Genomic DNA, 17724 nt, shown 5'->3' on the forward strand with positions numbered 1-17724 from the left:
ACATGTTTCGGAAGGTTGTCAATATTCTGCTGTAATATGCAGTTGTAAGTCTCTTAGCATCTGGAAAACATAGGCACTCTCACTTGAGCAGACTATATTTTTCAAAGACAGTAACAGGCTTATTTGGAGCTAGCTAATTTCAGAGGGATGGATTACAAATAGTTATGCTGTTGCTTAATTTTAAAAAAACCATCAGTCACAATTTTGATTTTTGATTCTCAGATTTAGGATCATATACAAAGTTGTAGATGGCAGAAAGATGAGTTAGTTAAAGCTTCATACTAATAAAGTAAGCATCTTAATTAAGCAAAGGAATAATCTGTTCTTGTGCTAACACAGCCAGATGATAGCATTTCCAGTAGAGCAATAGATTCAGAAGGTCAAAGATTGCAATCTGAGTATCTAGTCTTTTGTCTTTACACATCAGAATGCCCCTAGCCTCAGTACATTTGATGTGTAGTGGCTTACAGCTGGTGGAACTTGAGCCCAAGACTCAAGTTTAAGGAGGGCCAAAGCTTCTGTTCCAGCCCCCACAGCCTAACATAGACAAGCTTATGGAAAAGCTTTCCAAATTCTTGCTTTCTCATAGCAGCCATTGGTGCTGCTGATAGCTACATCAAAAAATCAAGAGTTTTAACATGGGGAATGAAAAAGGAAAGCACAACCGTGTCCCTATGGTATTACTAGTTCAGTCCTGTTGCCCCAGGACAGTACAGCTCCAGTGCAGCTGTTGACTTAATATAAAAGAGTGCAAGATGAGCTAAGTGCTTTATTTACATCCACTAGTTTCATTTCTGATTGTTGGTTGGTATGAAATCTTTGCTGTGCATTTGTGCACTAGGAAAACTATTGAATCTTGTGCTATAGTCATGTAAAAACCTTGGTTTTCATAGGATTGTTTTCTTACTTTAGTATCATTTTCTCTACTCCATTGAGACTCTGACCTGAAGTTGGGCAGGAGTGGTTCTTTCTGGAGGGTGGGAGGGCTCTGCAGAGACATCTGGACATGCTGGATCAATGAGCCAAGGCCAATTGTGTGAATTTCAGCAAGGCCAAGTACTGGGTCCTGTGCTTTAGTCACAGCAAGCCCATGCAGAGCTACAGGCTGGGCACAGAGTGCCTGGGAAGCTGCCTGGTGGAAGAGGAGGTGGGGGTCCTGGTTCATAGTTGGCTCAACATGAGCCAGTGTGTGCCCAGGTGCCCAGGAGGGCCAGTGGCATCCTGGCCTGTATCAGTGTAGTGTGACCAGCAGGAGCAGGGCAGGGATTGTCCCCCTGTGCTCAGCACTGCTGAGGCCACACCCGGAGTGCTGGGTCCAGTTCTGGGCCCCTCACTGTGAGAAAGGCACGGAGGGGCTGGGGTGAGTCCAGGGAAGGGCAGCGGAGCTGGGGAAGGGTCTGGAGCACAAGTCCTGTGAGGAGCAGCTGGGAGAGCTGGGGGTGTTTAGCCTGGAGGAAAGGAGGCTCAGGGAAGATTTTATTGTTCTCTGCAGCCACCTGAAAAGAGGTTGTATTGAGGTAGGTGTTGGTCTCTTCTCCCAAATAACAAGTGACAGGACAAGAAGAAATGGCCTCAAGGTGTGCTTTAGAGTGAATATTAGGAAAAAAATCTTCACAGAAAGGCTTGTCAAGCACTTGAACAGGGTGCCCAGAGAAGAGGTTGAATCACTGTGCCTGGAGGTATTTAAAAGATGTGTACATGTGGCAGTTAGATGATTTAGTGCCAGGTTAATGGTTGGGCTTGGTGAACTTAGAAGTCTTTTCCAGCTTAAATGATTCTACAATTCTGTGGATTTTTATTTGGTTTTTTAAACGTTGCTGTACTGTTCCTAGCACTTTGTGGCAGTGAGGGAAAAACAACCAGTAGTCTCTATTGTTACTCTACTGTTTAAAAGCTGTATTTGTAGAGATGTGGGGTTTTTTGGAGAGATTTTAGTTGTGGTGTTTGTGCTTTCTGAATTACTGTTGTAGGTGTTTCATACAGTCTTGATGAGAAAAAACAAATGATACAATTAGATTTGAAAAAAACAGATTACAGTGTGGCCTGTAGGTACTGGGACTGACCATCATACTCATCAAAATAAAAGAAAGCATGTTCATTGCAACATCTTACTGTAGTCTTAGTTAGGACAGGTCCAAACCTAATTGTCTTCTCTATGATACTTCAAAACCCATTGGTAGGTCTACTAGTTGCTTGCTTATATTCTCAGCTCATTCTAGTAGCTTGTTTAGAGTAGAATTAAATAGTATTAAAAAGTGACTGGAAGATTCCTTAATTAGCTTGTATACCAAGTCAGAGAAAGAAAGTGTTTTGTGATGTGCTCAAGGAGTTTTGTGTCATTTCTTGTTTGGACCAAGCAAGCAGGCAGCTGTTAAAAGATCATATTATGACATACAACTTAAATTTAGATTCTGTTTTATAATATAGTAATGTTCTTTTATCACTTAGTAGTCCTTCCAATTTGCTGATGAGTAGCAAGCTTATTGTTACTGTTCTACTATCTTGTTCTGGCTCCTGAAATTTTCTTGTTCTGCCTATTTACAGAATAGGTACAAAAGTAGTTTTCCTTCATTACTGTTGAATAAACCCACAAGGATCACTCTTCAGTGAATAACACAAGCGTGAAAAATAATCCTTAATTGTTTCCAGTATCTTACATCATGAGAAGGATAATAAAATACAACTTTTCATTAACAACACTTTATTTTCTGCGTATGCCATATTTTAGACAGAGTAAAAGATGAAATTTGTCTTTTCATGAGGTCAAGAAATTATTTGGTGATTTCAATAAAAACTCTCAAATACAAAAAAAACCCCCAAAAACCAAACCAAACAAACAAAAACAAAAAACAAAACAAAAACAAAAAACAAAAACAAAAAACAAAACAAAACAAAAAAAAACCACAAAAAAAACCAAACAGAAAAACAACAACAACAACAACCTGGGATGGGAATTTAATAAAAAAACCCCAGTTGTTACTCTCAGAGGCATTCCAGCAATGTCTTAATGACCTTGATCATTTCAGTAGCTGTTTTATTGTATGATGAAATGAGATTGCTTTAAAAGCATACAGGAAACAACTCTATTGAATGAGAGTAAGGCAGAGGATTGATGCCAAGATGAGGACATCTGTTGGTGTGTTTTGCCCAATATTACAGTGTTGGCATTGCCCCTTTTCTAGTGCTGAGGACAGCAAAGAGGATGACAAAATGGCAGATCTCCTGACGGATTTCCAGCAGCAGTTAGCTCTTCAGGAATCTTCAGTCAAACTTTGTCAGCCTGAAGTTTATGTCAGCCAGACCCACATCTCAGGTAAGAGTTAAGATACGCTGTAAGAGTTGAGAGGCAGAATTTATATAGACATTTCACTTTATTAAAACGTTTGTCTCTTTCATTCAAAAGCCACCTTTGAAGAGGTGCATACATTATCACTTTGTTTGCATCTGTAGTTAGACACAAAGGAGAAAAATGATCAAGTAGGTAAACAAATGTGGTTCTCATACAAGATCTTGTCTTTATCACACAACCTTTTTCCATGTAGTATTTCTGAGTAGAATTTTCAGGATTAGAGGAATACTTAAAAGTAGCAACTTCTAGGAGTGGGCTAGCTGAAGTAAGTGTATTCCAGTTTTCCTTCCAGTTCTTTTGCTTTGGTTTCCAAATACAATTATTATTACAATTTTTAAGTGTGAGTAAGAGACAATTGTTTTGTAGACTATGCATTTTTACATTTCTTGATTTTATCCGATTCTGTATGAAATTTTTGCAACAAGTGTTTCCTGGGTCAGAAAGACAGTATAATAAAACTGGAAAGTTTTGAAGATTAATGACTTTCAGTGCTTCAGTTCTAGGACAGTTATCCTGAGACTTCTTATGAGATCTAAATTCTAGAGAGTGTATGTGAGCTATGATCTCTCTTGAAAACAGATGCCTTTGTTCTGCATCTTAAATTACCAGTTGCACTTGGAAATCTTGGTCTGATCTCTTTTGTTCTGGTTAAGGAAAGAAAATAACATAAGTGAAGCAAATCCAAACATAAAGAAAACAAGGTTTTAAACATTATTTTATTTTAATAACTGGTGCATTGAACACTTGGGAAAATATATTTTCCTTTTTTGCCAGTAAACACAAGATGTTGCAGACATTACTCTAAAATGATCTCGGGAGGTGTGTCCTTTGTGCAGCAATGTTGGTCTCTTTCTAGATTTGTATTCTACTTTCCAGCCAGTCCTGTGTTATAGCATATTTTTACTGACTTTTTTCTAGTGGAATGAGAACTTTTAAAAAATCACATCTGCTTCAGAAGTTAGTAGGCTGCAAAGGATCAAAAGGATCCTTTGAGGATATCACATCTAATCTATAGTGACCTTTTAAGTTAATTTTTTTTGTTGTCTGGCATTGGGCTACAATGTGAAAAGTAGGATTTTTTAATGGAAAGTCAAAAGCCAAACCTAGAATTATAAACAACCTGTTGATTTACAGGTTGCATCTAACAAGGGTTTCTTCTCTCTTTTTAGCGTTGCCTATGGAAGTACTAATGTACATTTTCCGGTGGGTGGTTTCAAGTGACTTGGATCTGAGATCATTGGAGCAATTATCTCTTGTTTGTCGAGGATTTTACATTTGTGCCAGGTATTGTAGATAATTTATCCAGAGTGAAACTTCTCTTTGCACTAACTCTGTTCTGCTTTTCTTTCCCATGGACATTTTCATGTTAAGCTGCTCAGTGCTAATCAGTGTTTGAATACACTACTAAATGGTATGTGAGATAGATGACTTTACTGTAGTAAAAATCTAGCAGAAAGTATTACCTGCTCTACCTTGTTTGCAAATTAGTGTTCCAGGTCTCCAAAATATGGTCTGTTATGCTGTCATCCTCATATAGACACACAGAGAAGTGCCAGGGTGCTGCACTGTTGTGGTTCTGTACTTGGATAAAAATGACACTTTGTTCTTCAGTTTCACTGGGGAGAGGAAAAGGCTATCAAACACTCCAGGATTAAGTAAATTAGTCCAGGGTTTTAAATTACGAGCTATTCTTGTTCATGAAAGTTTCTTTTAGTTGCATCCAAACTAAGAGAGTTACTTTGATATATAAAAGCTAAACAGGGTTTGTAGGGAAGTTATGGGGTTTGCTTTTTTTCTCGTTTTCACTAGAGATCCTGAAATCTGGCATCAAGTGTGTTTGAAAATATGGGGCAGGAGCTGCAATAAACTTGTTCCATATGCATCTTGGAGAGACATGTTTTTGGAAAGGCCTCGTGTTCGGTTTGATGGTAAGCTGTACTTCTGGAAATGGTTCTAACTGTGTGTGACAGAAACAGTCAGGTGGGTTTGATGTTTATGACATTGTTGTTAGACCTAATCTGAATTTGTTTGAGCATTTCAATTTGTAGCTTATCTGCAAAGAGAAGGGAAAGGTGCAAGGGATGAAAATAAAAACTTCCATGTATTTAAGTAACAAAACTCAAAAGTTTTAGATTATTGCCTTTTTCATCATAAATATTTTATGTTCTTAGTTTTTGTTCATATATCTTCTTTTTCTTTAGGTGTATATGTCAGCAAGACAAAATACATACGTCAAGGAGAGCAGTCTCTTGATGGTTTCTACAGAGCATGGCACCAAGTGGAATATTACAGGTAGAGCTGTAGTACAATGAGTGAGTGAAATGTTTCTCTCTAAGTTCTTTAAATCCACCCCTGGCTATCACAGACAATAATAATTTTGTAAAACTCAATGGGACTGCTACAGTGTGTAAAGCAATGTGTATTTTTTGAGAATGGGTTTTAGAAATAGGATTTATTATGATAATTAGAAATGAGCCTAGAAACATGTTCCATCCTCACTTAAACCATGTCATGTGGCAAAAGCTTGAACACTTATAGCAATTAATACTTATCTACAGATTTCTTTTCCTAAATGGCTTTTGCTTTACATGTCTGATACAACACATGACACAGTTCAGCAAAGAGAATACATGTGACTATACAAGACTGGTCATTTAGCATATGTGTAATCAGCTGCAAAAATCAAGAGGCTGGGCTTTCTCATCTTGCTGTAAATGCCTTGCCATTTGTTTCCTCAGCCTGATTTTTGCTGTTGTTCATCTTGCTGTTCCCACCATTTACTGTTTCATTCTGCTGTCCCTTCTGAGGCTGGAAGCTGTTCATATAAACTGTTGAACCTGATGGCTATTGCTGTAGTCTCAAACATTAGCACAGTACTTGAGTACTGTAAAAAGCAATCAGATTCCAGAACCTGAAGAAGTCCGTATGACATTGCTGATTCTGTTCTGATACTGTAATTGAGATTTTGTTACATTGGTCACAGTGGATAGAAATGGAGAAACTTGAGGTCAGTTTTGATCCCAGGGAAGCCACCTTGCTTTGACAGAGGTGACAAAACTTCATAACTCTTCATAACTTCCCCTTTCAATATTCATAACTCTCTTTTGATTTCTATCTCTATTTTTCTGTTACGTGTGAAGAAATGTGTTTTAAAATACTATTACAAATTAAGTTCTAAATTCTTCTGGGTAACATTCAGTGATTTAGAAAGCAAACAAACAGGAAAACAAAACAGGAAAAGGATATATTTTCTAGGTTTGCATTGTGTAATTATTGTTTTGCAGGTATTTGAGATTCTTTCCAGATGGTCAAGTTATGATGCTAACAACTCCTGAAGATCCTCCATCTATAGTTCCTCGCTTACGGACTAAAAACACAAGGTTATTGAAATAAAGTATTTGGGTCTACAGTTTTCATTTTGCTTTTACGTAGCAATTTCTATTTACTTTTGTCTCAGATTCTGTATCCTGGCTTAGCAAAGCAATGTTATTTATCTTGTGTTACAGATGTTTATAATTCTCTCCTAAGAAATACAAAAAATTTTGATCTCTATGCAAAGATATCTTTCATTTTAGGGTCCTGATACTTTGTGGGTTACGTGATTTGAATTTTTTAAGACAAGTAGATGGAACAATCCTTTTAAAATACTATTTTGTTGCTGACTGCCTTCTCACACTTCCTTAACTGGAGGAAAGTGAAGATTTCCGTGGGATGTGTTGAAATTAGTACTTTTTGATGTTTGGACATAAAAACATAGAAAATCGCGTGCAACTTGAAAACAGGTTTGAGCTGTTGACCAAAAATCTGTAAATATTTAGCAGTAGGTTAGGTAGAACCAACTAACTTACCTTTACTGTCCTCTTTGGGAAAGCTAGAAGCAACTTTCCAAAATGTTTTCACCATTTAGTACCATCAGTGAGCCTTTACTGAATGGAAATAAGAAACTGTTTATATCATTATGCTGTGTAGTCAGTCTTTGTTTCATTGTTCAGACTTGTATTATAACATCACATTTTTGAGACAGAATATTTTTATGTACTTGACATTATACTCCTTTTTAATATTCCAGAACAGATGCAATCTTGCTTGGCCATTATCGCCTTTCCCAGGAAACAGACAATCAAACCAAAGTATTTGCTGTAATAATGAAGAAAAAGGAAGAGGTAGGTAGAAAAATAGAATAGAGGAGAAATAGATTAACAAGATTTTACTCAGAAGGAGTGTTTTAAGGGAGCCAAAGGTTTGTCTTACACCAAAAGATTGAAAAATTAATTTTCTTTTTAAACCGGTTAGAAATGAAATGCACATAAATAAGCATGGTGATATCTCTTACATTTGTCCCCAAATCTGTAATAATTCATTGAGGCAAATAAAAATCTGGTTCGAATTTAAACAGTTGTTCTCCCCCTTACACTTAATTTCCATTTGTGGTGCTATTAGGTATCAACATAGCTAACAGGAAGGAAGGATGAATAGGTCATTTTCTGACAACAGATTTGACTGTGTGCAGTTATGTTCTTACATTTAGTAAAACTAGATAAGCAGCATTTGTTAATTGAACACTGAATGATTTAATCAACTTATTTAAAAATTGTTCTAATTACCAAAGTGCTAGTCAAGAGAAACTTGTGAAGAGTTAAGAAGTGCTACAGTGGGTATGCACAGTTGGGTGGTGTCCTGCATGCTTCTTTTGTTTTCTGTGAAAACCTCTTCCATCATTAATATATACATTTATGTATTTTGAAGGAGCAGTAGTACTTGTGTTTAAGCATGAGTGTTTTACCAATCTGGTCTCACAGTTACTTAGGATAAATAGTTGCACGATGTGTTCTTTGTAGGTCATGAAAGTTCTTATTTCTCTGTACAGAAACCAGTTGATTACCACAAATACAGGTATTTCCGCCGAGTTCCTGCTCAAGAAACAGATCACAGTTTCCATGTAGGACTGCAGCTGTGCTCCAGTGGGCGCCAGAGGTTCAACAAACTTGTGTGGATACATCATTCTTGTCACATCACTTGCAGGTGAGTGACTGGAGAACAAGAGCAAAGAGGGATACTAAACTGTAGAATTAAAGGTGACCTTCATTTGTTCAGTACTAAGTACAGAAAATGTAAAGAGTCTGAGACTTAGGTGGCTTTAACAAAATGTCATGAAAACAGTAACTGGTCCCGATTTGAAATACCATCATGAACTTTCACGTAAAGAAATCCCAAGATTTTAGTAACCTGTTTTAATGATAATAGGAAGTTTCCTAAGTAGTGTAACTGTAATATTTTAGCTTTTTAAAGGATTTATACTGAGTGTTTGATTTCAGAACTGAATCAAGGTTGAATGTGGTGCTAGTGAGGGGGTGTGGAAAGCATGTCTGCATTAAGATATGTATCTTTTCTTCTGTGGATGTGCAGACTAAAGATGTTGTTATGTGACAACTCTAATGTTACTAATTATATAATTCAGCAGTGCAGAATATGGGCATATGACCAGCTGTTCTGATCACCAGGCAGGAGCCATTACCACTGTTCTTGCACCCGACACTTCAAATTACTGGCAATTTGGCTTTCTAGATGTTTGATTTTGGCAGTTAGGGTGGACTTAGGCCTTGTCTTCCAGTGTTCTTAATTTTCAGTGTTTTTATAGGAACATAGTTCAGCTGTTGAGCTGTGGGAATATAAAATGCAGAAAATAAACTACTGAGGGTTGGAAGTATAGATAACCTATAAATAGAAAAATTGCTTTTGTAAAAGCTGATGTTGTCATACCTAATTTATATTGCAGACACTTTTCAGTGTGAAGTTTCTGTACTGCTCAGGTCTTGGAGCTCATCATAAGAGTGGAAAGGAGTTGGTTTCTTAGGTATGAATGTAGAAGTGTATTCTGTGTAGTGTGATTCAGCTAATTCTCAAATGCTTTCAGAACAAGGCATTACAAAAGACTATTCCAGCTGTAGTTTGATGCACACACTGTACGATGGAACATGATTGCATGAGGGATTCAAGCAGCAACTTGTGTCTAATTTAACTTTTACAATGCTCTTTGCAGATCGACTGGTGAGACAGCTGTAACTACTTTCGACATTGACAAAATGTACACCCCTTTGTTCTTTGCACGAGTGAAGAGTTTTACTGCATATTCAGAAAAGCCACTCTAAGAAACACCTTCTCCTCTCACAACTTTTGCATGAGTAAAAGGTTGTAGCTAATAAGCACTTAAGTTATAAAGTTGTATATATATTTGGAGCATTTTAAAATTCTGGGAAATTTTTTGAAGGCAGTATGTTCTATTTGATTGTGAATGGCTGAGATTTTGTTGAGATCAAGCTTATTCACCTTTTATTTGTTAAAAGAATTTGATAACAGTTTTATTGTGTTGGGTTTTTTTAAAAAATATTTTTAAATCAGTTTGCTTAAAATGTGGCTAGTCATCTGCCTAGACACCGATTCATTCAAAAGGAATCAATAGGAAAATCTCATTGTCCATGGGACAGTGTGCATGGTCTCTGGTGAAGACTTTAAATGTGAAAAGGGAGAGAGTTGTTATCTGTTTGTGTGTCTTGAAAGAACTTCAAATAAATGTTTTCTATAAATTAAACTTATTTTGTTTGCCTTTAAGATCTGGCATTTTGTTGATATCAACCTTAAGGAAAAACAGTCAGGGGCGAGCAAGCATGAAATACAAAATGTAATGGCAGAGGTACATTCCCACCAATGCAGTGGTGTCAGTTGGTGATGAGTGTAATTTTATCTTGGTAGGAGTTCAGTGGAGCCTGCCTTCCCCATGGGATGTGCGTGGAGGGGAGAGGGATACAGGCAGTGAGTTGTTCCCTTGTACTGTAGGATGAGTTTGCAGGCATGTGGCCCTGTTTGGGGGGAGTGTCCCAGTGCAGGGGTGAAATGCTGGTGTGTGCTGCTTGTGCACTGGCCTGGTGTGAATAAACAGGTAAGCAGGGCTCACTCGGACATGATTGTAATGTGCTGCAACCCGCCATCTAACCTTGCCACACATGCTGTAAACCTTTTGAGCATTTGTTTTACTAAGATAAATTTTGAGGCTGCTGTAGATGTTCAGGTGCTGTGTACTGCTAATCATGAAGTGTTCCTTGAGGTCTGGTGCAGGTACTGTACGCTGCTTCTCCTGCATATATCGCTTGGGGGTGTAGTGCAGACATTGTAATGCTGCTTATTATGTGTGTATCTTGGATCCTGGAAGAACTGAAGCTTTTTAGTGTCTTTTTTTAAGCCATTTTGCATCATTTACCTTTGACCATCTTGTTTCAAAGTACTGACCTGGACTTGAGGACTAAAATGTGAAAGTTGTGGAAAGAACCATACTTGTTCTATAATTTATAAACTGTATCTTTGCAAGGAGCTACATGATTAAAAAATACATCAATAAATCATGATTTTGAACATGCAATCCCTTGCAATTTCTTATTTTCCCAAGAAATCTTTATTTTCATACAGTTAATGGTGATTAGTTATGAGTTGCCATGCATAAACTACGTGCCAGGCGAGATTGACAGGTAGAATTAACCTCTTAATGACTTTTTATTACACTGCTTACAGGTTATCTGAAAAAAGTAGGGAAGTTTTCAGGTACATGAGTTCTCAATAAGGATGTGTATATCTGAAAGTTGATGTTTCTAGCTACTATAATAAGGGTCTGTCTACAAGACTTTGGTCTGTGTCCTTAGAGTGCAGCTTCACTATCACTTAATACAATAGAATGTTTAATAAGGAGTCTATTGTGTTCTCACTGCTCAGAGGAAAAGCATCTGCTTAAAATAGCAGCTTCATGTTTTGAAATATTGCAAAGTTTGTAAACAGGAAAATCTGTCCATTACCTACACTTTTTGTTGAGGGTGAAAAGTAAAGGTCTGATTCTGCCTGCTGAGAGGTGTCAAAAGTTTTGCCACAAGAGTCAGGTGATGATACTGATTATTAGTTTAGGTACAGCCTTGTCCAGCAAGCAAGTTGGATGTAATAGAGGAGCCTTTTAACTCTGAGCTCTTTATACCAAGACTTAGTTGCTTCTGACCTTTTTGTGTTTTCCTTGTCTTGGCCATATATTAGCCTAGGCATAAGAAAAACATAGCTAGTTACAAACAGAGATGTTGATTCAACAGAATTCTCAAGTAATGATTATTTTGTGATTATATGAAATATTCCTTCACCAAGAAAATTATGTGAGCCTTCTGTATATGAGACTGAGGTGTTATGAATATGCTTGCATTAAGCAATTTAAGAGTTGAGCTAGTTTTGTTTTGAAATGGTTCACGAGCAGGTACTATTACTGTTTGTTCATGTGCAGCTATCAAAATCCCACCTGTTTCAGCAAAGAATTGGTGACTAGTTGCATTTCCTTCATTATTTATAGTGTTTTTCAGTAATCCAAGACTCTAATTACTAGAGGCTCTATGTTTTTATAATTTAGTTTTATTGTCCTTGTAATGATCATATAATTACATTAGTTGGAATAACTAGTTTATTGCTGTGAAATTGTCCTTTACTAAGTGTGTTATTTACTTGACTGAAAGAATAAGGTGTGCATCTATACAGTCCTTTTTCCCAAGGATTTACTGAAGGAGTTGAGACAAGTTCATTATAAAAATCAAAGCGGGGCTACAAAAGGTGACAGAAACATCATTCTTGGAGCTGTAGATCTCTTGTATGCATTGAATTAAAGACAGCAGAGTGCACACTTTCATGTAGAGAGGACGCTGAGTTGATCAGAGGTTACACTGATTTGTCTCAGTCTGATTGGAGATTAGCATCAGTTAAACCTTTTGTGTAACCTCAGCACCCTGAGCAAGGGACCGCAAGTAGGCATTGTCCAGCTCTGTCTGAGTCAAGCTGGTCAGGATATAAAAAACATATGGTGTTTACATGAGATTCTTTAATGGAAGAGAACAATAGGGTCTGTTTTTTGGGAGGTGTTTTTTAATTCAAAAGAATTCCCTGGAATGTGTGCCAGGGTATTTGGAAACTTTCGTTGTCTTTAAACTGGCTGAAGTACTGAGGTCACCATTTTTACTATGGTCCAGTATACAAAAAACATAAAAGCTGCTATACATTTATGAAATTTGGATTTCAGAAATCACTGTTACCTATGCTCTTTAGTATTACTAGCACCTGTAGATAAATCAAAGATTTCCATTTGATTGTTGCTCCATCTGCATTCAAGCTTTGTCCTTTATGCTAAGACTAGCAGCTTGCTTATTAAAATGACTTGCATAATTGTTTGCTTAAAAGGAACAGTTAGTACCTTTGCCTTGCCTCTGGCCTGTCCAGAGTCTAGTTCCTGAGTCCTTAAAATAACTGTTGGAGCTAGAAATCCTATATAATACTGACTGAAACAAAGGACTGGGAAAAGGAACAAGACTCTGTTATTGAATAGAACTTCAGAGGATATATGAAAGTGGCATTCTCTCTTAGCTAAAACTGCTTTCAGCTCTGGTAGTGTAGCCCATTTGAAAGGTGCATCATGCTGGTATTGTACTGCTCTCACTCAAGGCAGTAACAGACAGATGTTAACATTACAGTGTAGAGCAACTCTATGGAACACATGTTCAGAGTATGAATAGAAAAAAAAGCATGGAACATGACTGCTGCTGAAGACAACATACCTGCATCATTTGGGACTGGCATCCTTCCTTGGCAACTGCAAGTTTTTTGACATCTTTTGAAGATACTTGTAAGACGTTTATTAATTTAGCCTCAGAATGCTCTATGAGAAACAGCTGGATATGATTCAGAGGTAAGGAAACTAAGACTATTAAATCCTGCCAAATTAAATACTTCTCTAATGTGAAAGGCCAAGATGACTAGACAATTTTTCCACACGTTCTATTTCTGAAGGAATGAATTTCCCCTTACATAGAAGCACCATGACCCCTATGTTTACTAAATTTACACACGAAGTAAATTTCTTTTAATTCTGCTTCCATGAGGGTAAAAGATTGCTAAAGTTGCTAAAACAAAAGTTCTGCCTGGTTTAGTTTGCAAAGTTGTTTTTTCTTTTTTTAAAGGAATTTGCCTGCTTGATTTTTTCCTCTTTTTAAATTTTATTTTATTCCTGAGATAGTGCTGCCCTTGCAGGTTGTTGCAGCTTAGTACTAAACAAGAGCTTTGGGATGCAGCTTCCTGTGTTTCCCAGGGTGCTGGTGCACACTGTTGCTGTTGTGCTGAAGTGGCTTGCCCCAGTGTGAAACTTTCCTTTGTACTTATAAACTAAGCATATTTATTTTCCCCTACAACTTAAAGTTGGAGAACATTCCAGGAAAAATAGAGGAAATGGACCAAGCAATCGTTACACATTACATTTAGTCTGGCAAACATTCCTGATGTTCCTGCACTAGGAAGACATTTACAATAACATAACTGAATGGGAATAAAGAGAAGGTCCAGTTCTTAGAAGGGATTTCAATTGTCTGAATCACAGAATCATAGCTTCCAAATGGGATCTGAGGCAGCTAACATGTAAATTCATATGATAAAGCATGATGTACTGAAAAGACATGCCACTAGGAGAGTGTACATTCCCAAAGCAGGGGTCATCATTTCAGTCCCTGCCCCTGCTCTGAACATTTGTGTTCAGTCTAAGTTTGCTGGGGCAAGGTTGGTGGCCCCAGCCAGGGCCAAGCAGACATGCTTTTGGGGGTTTTGGACATCCTGCCTTGCAGTATGTGCAAGTAATCTATTTGTTATAGAACAGCTGCAATAAGGAATAACAAATAGCTCCCCAGAACCCCTGTAAAACTGGTAAACATGAATATGAATGAGATGCCTCTGTGAGAGCAGAGAAGTGAATCCATAAGCTGAAGGTGTGTATCTCCACCAAAGTTTGATGTTGCATCATCTGCTGTCTTTGGGGAGCAAAAATGAGCAATTCTTTCTTATATTTTTAAGAGGATACTGTAGGGGTTTCTTACTGCAAGAAGTGTTCAGGCAGCTCCTTTCTATCTATGCTGACAGGAAATTTGGTTTAGGTCTTCAGATTTCTTAGTACTTCAGATTTCAGTTTATTAACCTGGGATGGCTAGTTAAGGTATTCTGTAGGGATATTTAGTTTTATTAGCTCTCAGTTACATATTTCAAGGAAAAAACTCTACAAAATATTTTTTCTCCTTTTTCCCTTGAACCCATTTTCTGTTGCCTCCTAACTCAAACAGTGCTCACACAAAGAGCTGACTTTTGCTTTCAAGACAACTTGAAGAGCAGACACCTCAGGGCTGAGGAGTAGGATTCAATGGCTTAGTTAGAGTAAAATGCACAAATGTCTTCATATAAAGGAAAATTGACAAATGTGTATGAAAGTAATAATCAGTTATAACCAGTTTTCATTAAGAGTATATCTATCAGGGGCTTTAGGGATCTTTAGGGATTTTTTACTAGCTGATTTATCCCAATGGGTGTGGCATACCCACACCTCACTGATTTTTTGGGGGGTGGAGAGGATACCCAAGGAAAATATTGTTCCTGTTATACAACCCTCAAGAAGATCCTTGAGATTCAGAGTACTTATCACTAGTTCTGTACTTTGAATCAATACAAAGGTCTTTAATTTGTTTTGGATGATTTGGCATCTGCCTTAAATGACAAACATGAATATAGTGGGTTAGATCTGTTCACCCTGTAAATTTAATCAAAAAAATATTGAGAAAGAAAATACTGAATATCCTTACACTTCCCTAGAGTACACATATTAGCAATTGACAATGTCTAGACAGATGGTGATCTGACAAGTAAATTCTGAGAAAAGTAAACTTACAGATACTAAAGTCAGCTACATTTCCCAGTGCTAATAGAGGAGGAAGACTGTGGGGAACTAACACAATTGCCAGCAATTTTGTTTGAAACCTGCTCCCTCTTTAAAAAGTGTGCCTTTTTAAACATTTCACATAAAAACCCAGCAGTGTCTGTAGAACCTGAAAAACTACCACGAAAAGTAATCTGATGATAAGATGAATATTTGTCTGGGTGTGTGCAACACAGTGAATCAAGTTTTTCTTCTTTCTTCTTGAAGGACTCTAATTTGAGTCTTTTGTGAGACCATAATCATACAGTGTATTGTCAGCCTGCTATAACTAATGTCCACAGGAATTTTAAAAATAACAACGAGGAGCACTGTTATCAACTGGTGATCACCGAGCTTCAGCACAGCAGCATTCCTGATCATCTTGTCCTAAAATTGCAGTTCAGCTTCTCATCAGGCCTTAAAGATGGTTTGCTATAGAAAAATTGTAACCTAAAACAAGTTTAAACTTATGGCTCCTGAACAGAGAAAAGGTTACCCCAGGTTTACAGTAAGCCTAAGTTAAGGTTTTCCAAAAGACTTAACAGAACAATCCACTCTGCCCCCAGCTTGTAGCTCTGCATGGGGTTGTTGTGACCCCAGTGCAGGACCCAGCACTTGGCCTTGTTGATCCTCAGACCATTTGCCTTGAGCCATCAATTCAGCCTGTCCAGATCCCTCTGTAGAGCCTTTTATACAGTTCTCTAACAAAGTGAATGTTAAGCAGTCATCTTGTCATGCCTGACAGATTGCACCAAAAGCTTTTGAACTTGCTGACCAATTTTGAAATGAATTTGACAGATTTAGTTGCACCAAGTTCTGGTGATGAAAGTAGGCAATAGGAAAAAGGGACACATTTCTGGTATCTCCATGGGAAGAAAGCCTGCTGTACAACATCTATTTTCAAGTTGATTTATATCATCACAAATTATAATACTTCAATACAGTTCAATTACTAGAACCCAAGGAATTCACAAGAGAGAGCTTGGGACAGGAAGCCAAGTCCAGCTTCACAATTTCTGCCATGTAAGACCAAGATTTTAATCAAGTAGGTAAAATTTTGCATGAGCTTTTAAAAGTGGAATTAAACTTTGAGACTAAGTATAGAAAACCATAAATCCACTCTGTGCAATGACAGGAGGGAGGGAGGGAGGAGGCTGTCTGTAATTCATGACACCAGGTTTCCCGTACAAAGGAGCGATCCGGCTTGGAGAAGAGTAGCTATGTGTTTTTTGAGGGGGTGTGGGTGGCCAAGAAAAGCCCACTGACAAGGTTAAAAAGATCTATTTAGAAAAACTTCAGGCTTCTTGCTGAATAATGAGGTTTTCTTCTCTTACAAGAATAGGGCTTTCAAGAGATGAACTTTTTAAAAATACTGAAGCACTTCCTTGGTGGGCACCTAGAAAGGACCTTCTGAGAAAGCATTCGTTTTACAGGAAAGAGCAAACCAGACCTTTTTCATGGAGTCAGGCAAGATGTGCTGTGTGGAGAGCCTGCAAGCTCAGCAGGCTGCCAAGGCCACCCCAGCCCAGCTGCTGCATGTGGTGGAGCAGCACTCTGCTCCTGCTGCCAGGGCTGCGAGCCGGCGCTGCGGCTCCCGGCCTCGCTGCCATGCTGCAGGAGGGACACACACAGGCTTGGGAGTGGTCTCCTCGTGCAAATCATGGTTATGGGATTAGTTTCCTCTGGCTGAAGATGAACCTTTCTTCCTGGCATTTGTCAGTAATAAAGGCATTAACCGTGAATGTTAACAGGGAATTTAACAAGTAAGGCAAACTCCTCTGGTCCCCAAGGAAAGGTTCCCCAAGGCACTGGGAGGGAGCAGGGCTAAGCTGTAAATAATTCAGTATCTTTGAAGGAGCATTTTCTGGAAGTTCACAGGAGGAGGCTGGTGCAGGACAAGAATTTTAGTATTATTGCAATGAAGTACTCCGTCTAAGTGCTTCAGTTAAGTTAGAGCAAGTCAAGTAACACCAGAATCTCTGTTAAATTAGCTACACAACTATTATTAACTATTGAGCTATAAAACAATAAACCCCCAGAACATACCTTGCTTGAACTGGAGGGAAAAATTTCTCTCTGCCCACTCCCACTGGGGCATTGTGTGTTGAACAAGAGGAAGAGAGGAAAGCAGGTTACCAGCAGCCCAGTAACCTGCTGGGTGATGCTCCTCAGGTGAGCTTTGTGTGTTTCACTGCTTTGATCTGTCACTCTCCGTAGTGCCGGTGGTGTGGTGGTCTGTGCTGGTGATCCTGCACTCTGCCACGAATCCCCCAGCAGCAGGGAGCTGCCATACCTGCTCTGCTGGCTGAGGCTTTCCACTGGCTGCCTGCCTTGGAGCACAGAGCACCAACTCATCTGTGCAAAGAGGAACAGGTTTTGGGTTTCATTTGTCCAGGAGTGGCCCTTGGCAGGTATTTCGAGCTTCTGGAAAGTTCTGTCCTTCTTGGTGGGGAGATAAAATGCATTAAAGTGCAGGAAGGTCGGGGCAGGATTACAGTGTCACCTAAAGTTTTCTCCTGTGCATACAAAGATCAATATGTATCATTGACTTCAGTGGAGTAAACTGGCAAGACACCATCCA

General features: G+C 38.4%; 1 protein-coding gene across 1 annotated transcript in view; it reads left to right on the plus strand.

Moving 5' to 3' along the window:
* Positions 1 to 9938, plus strand: part of FBXO9 (F-box protein 9) — an 18206-nt gene extending 8268 nt beyond the window's left edge. Inside the window, exons 6-13 of the mRNA XM_063389366.1 lie at positions 3183 to 3313; positions 4519 to 4633; positions 5159 to 5277; positions 5551 to 5641; positions 6634 to 6729; positions 7419 to 7512; positions 8217 to 8371; positions 9390 to 9938. Of these exons, the coding sequence (XP_063245436.1) occupies positions 3183 to 3313; positions 4519 to 4633; positions 5159 to 5277; positions 5551 to 5641; positions 6634 to 6729; positions 7419 to 7512; positions 8217 to 8371; positions 9390 to 9498 (910 nt within the window). The 3' untranslated portion in view covers positions 9499 to 9938. The remainder of the gene's footprint in view (positions 1 to 3182; positions 3314 to 4518; positions 4634 to 5158; positions 5278 to 5550; positions 5642 to 6633; positions 6730 to 7418; positions 7513 to 8216; positions 8372 to 9389) is intronic.
* The last annotated feature ends 7786 nt before the right edge of the window (positions 9939 to 17724 follow it).

Source organism: Prinia subflava, chromosome 2 (assembly GCF_021018805.1).
Source record: "Prinia subflava isolate CZ2003 ecotype Zambia chromosome 2, Cam_Psub_1.2, whole genome shotgun sequence".
Classification (NCBI taxonomy): Eukaryota; Metazoa; Chordata; class Aves; order Passeriformes; family Cisticolidae; genus Prinia; species Prinia subflava.